General features: G+C 37.4%; 3 protein-coding genes across 3 annotated transcripts; all 3 read left to right on the plus strand.

The window, feature by feature from the left end:
- Nucleotides 1-38: 38 nt before the first annotated feature.
- On the plus strand, nt 39-1979 carry Bora (aurora kinase A activator-like protein bora). Its single transcript, XM_076384232.1, has 6 exons — nt 39-308; nt 377-665; nt 727-812; nt 895-1092; nt 1175-1382; nt 1450-1979. The coding sequence occupies exons 1-6, from the start codon at nt 39-41 to the stop codon at nt 1977-1979; spliced, it is 1581 nt and encodes a 526-aa protein (XP_076240347.1).
- A 473-nt stretch (nt 1980-2452) lies between these two features.
- Nucleotides 2453-4175, plus strand: LOC143178267 (uncharacterized). The gene is made up of 2 exons (XM_076376807.1): nt 2453-2551; nt 2679-4175. The coding sequence occupies exon 2, from the start codon at nt 2706-2708 to the stop codon at nt 3726-3728; it is 1023 nt and encodes a 340-aa protein (XP_076232922.1). The 5' UTR covers nt 2453-2551; nt 2679-2705; the 3' UTR covers nt 3729-4175.
- A 284-nt stretch (nt 4176-4459) lies between these two features.
- Nucleotides 4460-10106, plus strand: Mcr (macroglobulin complement-related). Its single transcript, XM_076378959.1, has 6 exons — nt 4460-4540; nt 4708-4868; nt 5170-9199; nt 9269-9462; nt 9536-9816; nt 9892-10106. Exons 2-6 carry the CDS (start codon nt 4711-4713, stop codon nt 10092-10094), a joined length of 4866 nt encoding a protein of 1621 aa, XP_076235074.1. The 5' UTR covers nt 4460-4540; nt 4708-4710; the 3' UTR covers nt 10095-10106.
- The last annotated feature ends 287 nt before the right edge of the window (nt 10107-10393 follow it).

A 10393-nucleotide genomic window follows, 5' to 3' on the forward strand; every position in this document is an offset into this window, starting at 1 on the left:
TTTGAATGCTATATAATAGTTGTTGCAGCTGTATTAAAATGGATCAATTGAAGTGGACAACACCAATAAAAAATAGAACTAAATGCGAATTAATGAAAAGTCCTATAATATACAGAACTCCTGTGAAACAGAATGAAACAGTCTCCAGACATACAACATTTCAAAATAACATGAGCTGTTTTAGTGTTCTTCCAAATCATATTACACCACCATCTGGTTTAACGAAGTTTATAGCAAGAAATCCATTTGAAAGTGATTTAACTAATAGACTACATTTATCTGTGATAAGTCCAACAGTATTTAGTAAGGTAATTTTTTAAACTATTACTAATATATGATTAAAATCATTTTCTAAATATTTATGAAATATGTACAGACTTCAAGTCCGTCCCAATGTTCTCCTGATTTTACATGGAGTATAGATGATTTAGCATTACTACAGCCCGCAAAAATAGAAGAATTTCCTACGCAGCAGTTACACTGCATGGATCCAGAGACTGAGATAAAAGCTCAAGCAGCTATTGATAAATTTTTCAAAGAGAATCAGATTATTCCTAGTCCATGGGAATTAAAAAGAAAAGAAAATAGAATTATAATTGAAACAAACACTGCCACTGGGAATTCTAGCAACTTGAATTTAGAGACTTCAAAATCAAAGAAAGATGGTATTTATTTTAATTATTAAGAAGTATGCTTTTTCTATAATTAACTTCTCATTTTCTTCAGGCTGGAGTCAAACAGTATTATCATTCCCACCTGAATTGCCACAGCACGTTGCTGAAATTTTAAAACCTTATCTAACGTTTACTCAAGTAAATGAAATGCTCCATTTAAAAATTAGTTAAATATTCCAGTATAATAGTAATGCTAAACTTTTTATTGTTTTATTTCTAGGAACAAAACGTTGAAAGTGATGACGCGAACTCAAGCAATAATTCCTTGAGAAGAAAACTATTCTTTAATCATGAAGATTGTGTAGAAAATGAAGAAGAAACTTCTATTTGTTTGTCGCCTGTAAAAATGGAGGGGTCTCTGATATTACCTTCTAGTCCCCCACAAAGTGGAATGTTAGTTCATGGAGCTCCATTGAAGGTAAACAAGCCTTTTTATCTATAATGCTTTTCGTTTAATGCATGCAGAGATATAAAAAATGTAATAAACTTTCTTTTTATAGCATATGCCCAATGCAGGTGATACTCATAATACATCACATGTTGCACCTGGAAATTTATCACCACCTAATATATCTCCCATACACAGTACTGTAAATAACATGTCTTGTGAAAGTATGAAATCTCGATCTCGTTCGGTTGCTCGGTTAAACTTTACAGCAGAAATGAGCATTGACGAGTCTAATGGACAACATAAAAACGGGACAGAAGGTGATTACTATACAATATGAATAAATTTATGAAGTATTTGAGTAGTAGTAACATACTATATTTACAGATGAATCTTTTAACAAAGACAACGAGCAGATCGCAGAAAATAAAATAGAACATTCCATGGATGTACATAATAATTCCACATGTATTCAAATTGATAATTTAACAGAGGCAAAAATTGTATCAGCAAGTTCGTCCAATTTCGAGTACAATCTTGAAACTGAAACTTCAGAGTTTAACTCTAAGCAACAGAACGATGTTCATACATTTAAACATCTAACAGAGTCTTGCAAAATCTACACAAATGAGAATTGCAGATTGCAACAAACGAATGGAATATTAGGTGTATCTGATCAGCAAAGTGTTTCCAATTTTGCTCAAGATACTGGTTATCAGACTTACAGTATGAGTAGTACAACAAACGTTACTGATAGTTATAACAGTACCCCAGTGAAACAAAAAGCTTGCTGGAGTGATCGTATATTATTAACTGATGACGAATTTCGTCTCTGCGATTGGAAAGAAAATATAAAAAATATATTCAGTTCTACCCCTTCGAGATCAAATAGAGAACGAGATAACCATATACATTAGAGAATCTCTGTTTGAAAGATATATGGTTCAAAAATATGTCTTTCACCTCTGGACATGAAATTAGAACAAATAACCATGAACAACATGTAATCTTTTTTAATAGTATAGTTATGGTTTAAAGATATTTTTATTCGCATTTTCCATATTTACAGATATATCCTGTCATGCTGACATGTTTTGTTTTCTAGTTAAAATTTATAGCATGTAGATATTAATATATCAGCTCTTCACTGCCATGCGTTATATGCAATATATCTTCAATAGTGACATAAGTGTATTTCTATTAATGTTTTTAAACGAAGATAAGTATGCTTAAGGTACGCGAGAAACTAAACAAGGTTAAAAAACGTGCGTCATTGAATTACATTTTGATCTATTTAGGAGTACAAATACGCTCATTATATTAACAAAGCAAAGTCTAAATTGGAATATCCAAAATGTAATTTGAAATTCTAATTTAACAAAGCTGCATCTATAGAAATTGTATATCATGAAATTAGATACATTTTTCTAAGTCAGGAAATGTTATATTTGTTAATTAAATCTGTAACATTTCGAATTTCGACAATTCAGTAGGTATCTTCACTAAACGAATTCAATTGTTCTCGTGAATTGAATCAACCATTTAGGCTAACAGTTATTTTTAAATTTATAAGTACTCTTTTTATCAACTAATATTAATATTTTTATTCTATCAAGAATTTAACGAAGTCACTCTTCATCGACATGAATAAGAAACACGAAACATGCGCCTCTTTAAAGGACGAGAAACTGTACATTATGGATATCTTCGTGGACTCGGTCAGCCTGCAGGCTGAGAGGTTGGATAAAGTTGACCCGACTTTGCTCGGCGTTGATTTGAAATTCATAGACATGCCATTGTTTCGAATCTTTCAAGCTGACTTTGAATTGACCAAGCCCGACAGAAGCAAAGAAGTATCACGAGAAGGTAGTTTCCGCACAGTCTACTTCAATGCAGGAAAAATATACGTGTTCACCAGAAATCCTGGTGAACTGATAGAGAAGATACGAGCGAAACCACTGCTGTTGGACGTTTATATAATTAAAGAGATTGTTATATGCCCCGAAGAAGTAGTGAAAACTCCTTTAGGAAATTCGAAGATTCCTATGCCAGGTTGCCTTTGCGACCACGTAATGATGTCCAGCAACGATATTTACCATTTACCAAAATCGTATCAGATCAAGAACACGTTCGGCCTCGTAGATGAAGAACACAAGCCATCTGGCTACATAACTCTGTTCTTCAGGCTGACGTGTTTCGGTACGTACACGACCAACACTTTCTCGATCGTGCAACAGAAATTGATGTTCAAGAACAGTGGTTCGTTCAATGAATTCTTGTGCACGAAAGTGCCCTACGAAGATGAAGAAGATAGAAGAGCAGCAGAAGCGAGTTCAAGATTTTGCATGCCAGACAAGGATTTTGGGGAGAGCGAGTTAGATACACCGCCGAGGCCAGTTAATATAGCTGGCCTCGTGTTCGTCTGTAAAGAGTTGGCTCAAAGAGACGGATATGTTCCTGAGGTAATCCCTACGAACTTTCCACCGAAAATACCCCAAACTGTTACCGAAGAGAGGAAATTTGATGTCGATAAAGCGCGAAGAAAAGGCTTCGAAGAGATAACTTCTTCTGCCCCTGATACAATTATTACTACAGGGGCTATTTCGGAACGAACAGGGTGTATTAATATCGCGTGTCCTGGTAACATTTGTACAGGGAAAAAGTAGCAGGTGTTTGAGATCTTACAACCAGGACATAGAGTACAAATTTTACTCACTGTGAGCTTGTCATCTCCAGTACTTTTTGAAATTACTTGCGTTTTCAAAGGAGAAAGAAAATCATTTATGTATAAATTAATCGTGAAATTGTGTCATTATCTATAAACATGGTATTCGTAAAGAGTCTCGAGATTACAACGAGTAGAGAGCGTAATAGCTTCCTATCTTCAATTTAGCTATCTCTACTATGTCATTTTGCTCATTTATTCTGCATATTATAAAAAATTAAGAGTTAAAAAATAACTGTTTCTAAAACAGTGGACCTTTTCTTAAACAGAATATTTTTTATGTAACAGTTCTTATACACAATCGTATTATATAATACACATGGTCAACCAAGCGATAATTGTAATAAATAAGAACAAAAAAGCATTGACGAATAATGGAAATGTAGCCACTAAACATTTACCCCAATAAAATAAAAAATTTCATTGAAACGATCGTTTGAAAGTTCGCTTCGCTGCATTCATTAGTAAACCGCTTCTAAAGATGTCGCGTGCATAGGTATTCCCTCCTTTCCTCTTGAACCGCGGATAAGTCACTTTCTGTGTCGAACCGAATACATACAGTGGAGTGTGTATACGAGTGACCACTCCTTCCAATCATGAAATTTTTTCTAAGGTGCATTCAACGAGCCTAACGTCTCTATTTTTTTGTTTATCGAGCGGTTTTTAAGTTTCCCGATGCGTAGGTGTGTATCAGCGGCGGTTGATTGTGATATGCGGATTTGATTGTGCGGAAAAAAAAGTAATTCTGCGGAGGTAAGCGAGAACGAGATGCCAATCCGCTAACGTGTGTATTTTGGGCGTTGACCGTTCATTTCGGTGGTAATTAACGCCGAAATGCTCTCGATCTAAGTCTCGTTTTTACGGAGAAATGAACGCCTCGGGCTATTGTAAATTGTCGCGATCTCCTGTTCGTGTTGCAGAAAATGTGGATCTGGATCTTGGTATTAACCTTCGCTTGCGGGAACGCTCAGTTCTCGCAAGATCCTATGGAATCGACGCGCGCTCCTTGGAACCGATTTGACGACAGAGAACAGACTGGTTATGGATTACGGAATGCTGACAGTATTATAATAAAAGAGGCGTAAGTTTCTGGGAGAATTATAAAATTCAAAAGTTTAACTCTTAACTAATGACAGCCAATTTTTGGAGACTAATAGACACAGTCTGTTAGGTTTCAATTAATCCTTAACTACTATAGCCTGAGACTGTTTCTAATTTTTGTTTATCTCTATTTCTCTTCCTGCATGATTTGTGATCTCACGTCATGTTCCTTTCAATTGGATTTGATTTCTAGGAGTTACGTGTTTGAGTCTATAGTAGTTGAGGTTTAAAACGCATTGTTAATAAAGTTTAAGTTTGACCTTATTTTTGAACTTTTGCAGTACCTACTTTATTGTGACATCACGAATGGTCAGACCAGGTCAAATTTATCGATTAGCAGTAAATGTTTTGTATAGTCCATTGCCAATGATGGTACGCGCATCCATTCAAAGGAATGGTGTGGAGATTGCTGCGGATTACCAAGAAGTAAAAGAAGGAATACCAGAAACTTTGATGATGAGAATGCCACCTACGTCTGTTGTAGGAGAATATAAGTTAAGGGTGGAAGGAACATATAATAGTTTAGCAGGTGGTCAAGCATTCTTGAATGAGACCAAGCTTACGTTTTCTCAGAGATCAATGACTATCTTTATACAGCTGGACAAACCTGTATATATGCAAGGAGAAACTATACGGTTTAGAACAATACCCATAGACACTGAACTTAAGGCATTTAATAATCCCATTGATGTATACATGTTAGATCCACATAGGAGAATAATGAGAAGATGGTTGAGTAGACAGAGTAATTTGGGAACAGTATCTTTATCATATCAGCTCTCTGATCAGCCAGTCTTTGGACACTGGATTATTCAAGTGATAGCACAAAGTCAGGTTGAAGAGAAGACTTTCCTGGTGGAAGAATATTATCAAACACGTTTTGAAGTTAATGTCACAATGCCAGCATTTTTCTTTGATAATGATCAATACATACAGGGTACTGTACAAGCGAATTATACTAGTGGTGCTCCAGTAAGAGGGAACTTAACTCTAAAAGCAAGCTTCAGATCACTGGACAGAGCATATGCAAACTCTATTACTGAAACTACAGAGAGATACTTTTACTTTGACGAGTATTATCCTGCATGGCTAAAAGTATCAAGTTATGAAGACAAAGTTCCTGTTTTAAGATTTTTCAATGGAACATATCACTTTCGATACCCGATGTCGGAACTATTATCCTCTGTACCTTCCTCAACTGGAGTGGAGGTAACTGTGGTTGCAACTGTTGGAGAGAGATTTTTGGAGGAAATAATTACGGGATATTCTACAGCTCGAATTTATAACTCTACTTCAAAAATAAGATTCTTAGGTGGTTCACCACAAGTTTTCAAACCAGCAATGCCATTTTCTATATATTTAGTGGCATCGTTCCATGACAATTCTGCATTAAGACCAGCACAACTATCGGGTGCAATAATGGAACTTCGTGCAGATATTGAAATGAGAACAGGTGGTCGCAGAACCATAGAAACTCAGTACTTAAAACCATTGGCAGATCATGAGGGTATGTGGTCCATGAAAATCGATTTAAGAAAGCAGCTTGGTCTTGAACACAATTCAGATCATGCTACACAAATTCTGAATGACATTAGTTCTATGAAAATTTTCGCTTATCTCACGGATGGAGAAGGATTTAGAACGCAAGCTGAACTATTATTATTAGTCCATGAATCTCCAAATCAGCAACAGATAAAGATTATAACTTCCACAAATAAACCTAAGGTCGGCGAGTACATGATATTCCATGTTCAAACAAATTTCTATATCGATACCTTTAATTACATTATTATGGCAAAAGGTATCATACTTTTAACTGGACAAGATAAAATGCAACACAACATCAAAACCTTCTCCGTTCCACTTAGCGCAGAAATGGCCCCGGTTTCCACCATTGTGGTGTATCATATCGCGCAATATGGTAATGTCGTGGCAGACTCGCTAACTTTTTCAGTGAATGGAATCTCGCGGAACAACTTCACTGTATTCATCAATAACAAGAAAGCTAGGACAGGTGAGAACGTCGAAATAGCTGTTTATGGAGAACCAGGCTCATACGTCGGTATCTCAGGTATAGATCGATCTTTCTTTGCCATGCAAGCTGGAAATGAATTAACATATTCTAACGTTATAACAAAAATGGCATACTTCGACGAAGAGACAAATGGAACTCATTCTCACATTTGGCTGTACCACAGCGGTGATCCAGACGAAGTCGTGTACTTTCCTTCTTCGACATTCGGTATAGACGCTAACAGGACTTTCGAATACATTGGATTAGTAGTTTTCACGGATGCCTTTGTCTATAGAAGACCTGACAATTGTAATCGGACTCAAGGATATGGAGAATGCCTCTCTGGAAGATGTTACAAGCTCGATAAAAAGTGTGATGGGGTATTCGATTGCGATGATGGAACAGATGAAGCAGCCTGCGACCATAGAAACGCTACTGATATATCACTGTTCAGGAAATGGCGATTCAACAGACTGCAAAGACAGTATGAGAACGTCTGGCTTTGGAAAGACATCAACATTGGCCCCCATGGCAGACATATTTTCAATATAGATGTGCCACGAAGACCTGTTCATTGGATGGTCACAGCCTTCAGTATGTCCCCAAGCATGGGTTATGGTATGTTACCGAAAGCCCTTGAGTACATGGGAGTCTTACCATTCTACATCAACGTAGAAATGCCTACCCATAGTAGACAGGGAGAACAAATCGGTATTCGAGTGTCTGTGTTCAATTATCTGCGTCACAACATAGAAGCTGTAGTTGTATTATCTGGCTCTAAGGATTACAAGTTTGTTCATGTCGAAGATAATGGTATTGTACAGTCGTATAAACCTCGTACATCCTTCGGTGAACATCAGTTCTTCATCTGGATCCCCGCACAGGATGCCTCTATTGTATATCTACCAATTGTCCCAGTTCGACTTGGGGATATTAAAATACACATTTATGCCACGACTGTGATTGGAAAAGATTCGGTTACACGAACCTTACACGTAGAAGCTGATGGTCTTCCTCAATATCGACATCAATCTATTCTATTGGATCTCAGCAACCGTGCGTACGTATTCCAATATATGCATGTTAACATCACGGAAACTCCTATTATACCTTACGACGAAAATCGCTACTATGTATTTGGGTCGAACAAGGCGGTTATAAGTTTAGTAGGAGACGTAGTTGGGCCAATTTTCCCTACAATGCCTGTCAATGCCACCAGTCTCATAAATCTTCCTATGGACTGCGCCGAGCAAAATATGTTCAGCTTTGCAGCGAACCTGTATACGACCTTATACATGCGTTTGCTCAATCAGCGCAACAGAACGCAAGAGAAAGAAAGTTTTTATCACATGAACATTGGTTACCAGCGGCAGCTTTCGTTCATGAATCCTGATGGATCTTTCAGCTTGTTCCGCAGTGACTGGAATCAGTCTGCGCCAAGTGTTTGGCTGACAGCGTATTGTGCACGTGTCTTGCAAGAAGCACGGTTCTACGAATGGGAGAATTATTTGTACATAGATCCAGAAGTGATAGCTCAGGCAGTCTCTTGGATATTAAGACATCAAACACCTGACGGATCGTTTTATGAAGTTACGTGGCTCCCAGATCGAAAGATGAACAGCTCTCTGAACTACGAACATGATTTGATAATACACAGGAATATCAGTCTTACAGCTCATGTTCTTATAACTTTGCAAAGCGTGAAAGATTTGCCAGAAGGATTGGGAACTCAAGTCGCTGTTAGCGCCGCGAATGCAGTGAAATGGTTGGAAAGAAATTTGAAGCTTTTGGAAGACCGTGGACAACCTTATCAAATTGCAATAGTTTCATATGCTCTGTTACTAGCGAAAGCTTCTACTGCAGGCCAGGCTTTCAATATTCTAGCTAAGCACGCGCGAAGGGAAGGAGGATTGACTTATTGGGGGAGAGAAGAAGTACCTCAACCTCCCTACAAACTGGAAAATCAGAAACCATTTTTACTTCCACGTTTGCCATATAAGTACGACTCTGAGAATGTTGAGACCACTGCTTATGCGCTTCTGGTACACGTTGCACGGCAAGAAATAATGATAGAGCCTATAGTCAAGTGGCTAAACGCGCAAAGATTAACAGATGGTGGGTGGGCTTCGACACAAGACACAGCATGGGCAATGAAAGCTTTAATGGAGTATACAGTTAGATCAAGAATTAGGGATGTTAGCTCGTTGACTGTTACTGTAGAAGCTACAGCTCTTCCAGGACAGACGAAAACGTTATTTGTTAACGACAAAAATCTCGCGAGGCTTCAAACAATCGAGGTAAGTTTTCAAGTAAAATTGAAATTTTAATAATACCAAGCTAACTCTATTGTTTTATTCCCACGATAGATACCAGAAGCTTGGGGAACAGTGAAAGTACAAGCTAAAGGTGCTGGTTATGCAATTCTGCAAATGTCTGTACAGTATAATGTAGATATTGCCAAATTTCAAACTCAACCGCCAGTCAAGTCTTTCGATTTGACAACTAGAGCAAACTTCCATGGCAGAAATCAGTCTCACATTTCATACCTTAGTTGCCAAAGGTAAGGCATTTGCTTGGAAGTGTTCACCTCTTTTTCTTAATTGCTACTTAACGTGTATCTTTTTCTTTTCTAGGTGGACGAACACGAATGAATCATCACGCTCTGGAATGGCTGTGCTAGATGTAGCAATACCAACGGGTTACATAATCCAACAGCAAACCTTGGACAGATATATCCTCTCGAGACAAGTACGAAACCTTCAGAGAGCACGTTTCCAAGAAAGGAAGGTTCTTTTTTATTTCGACTATTTGGATCAAGAGGAAACATGCGTGAATTTTACCATCGAAAGATGGTTTCCGGTAGCGAATATGTCGCGATACCTTCCCATCAGAGTTTACGATTATTATTCACCAGGTATGAAAATATGATTTATAACTAAAATATTAATTTAATATTGAATATATAATTCATTCATTTGTCATTTTTCAGAACGTTTCAACGAAACGATATTTGATGCTCTGCCCACGTACACTCTAAATATTTGCGAAGTCTGCGGCAGTTCCCAATGCCCGTATTGTCCGATTTATAATACTGCCGCACTACTGACCACGCCGACAGGTTTTCTGTTAACGATATCTCTCTTGGTCGTTGTAACAAGATATTTTCGAACACAGGAATTCAGCGTAGGATAATTGGAAGGTAATTTGACCAGTGTAGGAGGTTTAAAATAGAAGGAGAGAGTTAACGCTTTTGAATCACACATGTTTTACTAGATATCTGCCATGTTCTCTCGATTTTAACATTACAGTGCCGTCCATAATTTTATTAAAGAATTCTCTATTTATCAGTCGAAAAGGAATAGTATATAAAACGCGTTGAATAGTTTGGTGCGAAGCTGGAATCTCAATCTGCATGAAATGCATTCCGTTGGATAATATTTCCAATGTTCCAGATATTTTTACTTTGTTACCTTTTATCGCAACGTATCGGC

The sequence above is a fragment of the Calliopsis andreniformis genome, chromosome 1 (assembly GCF_051401765.1).
Source record: "Calliopsis andreniformis isolate RMS-2024a chromosome 1, iyCalAndr_principal, whole genome shotgun sequence".
Classification (NCBI taxonomy): domain Eukaryota; kingdom Metazoa; phylum Arthropoda; class Insecta; order Hymenoptera; family Andrenidae; genus Calliopsis; species Calliopsis andreniformis.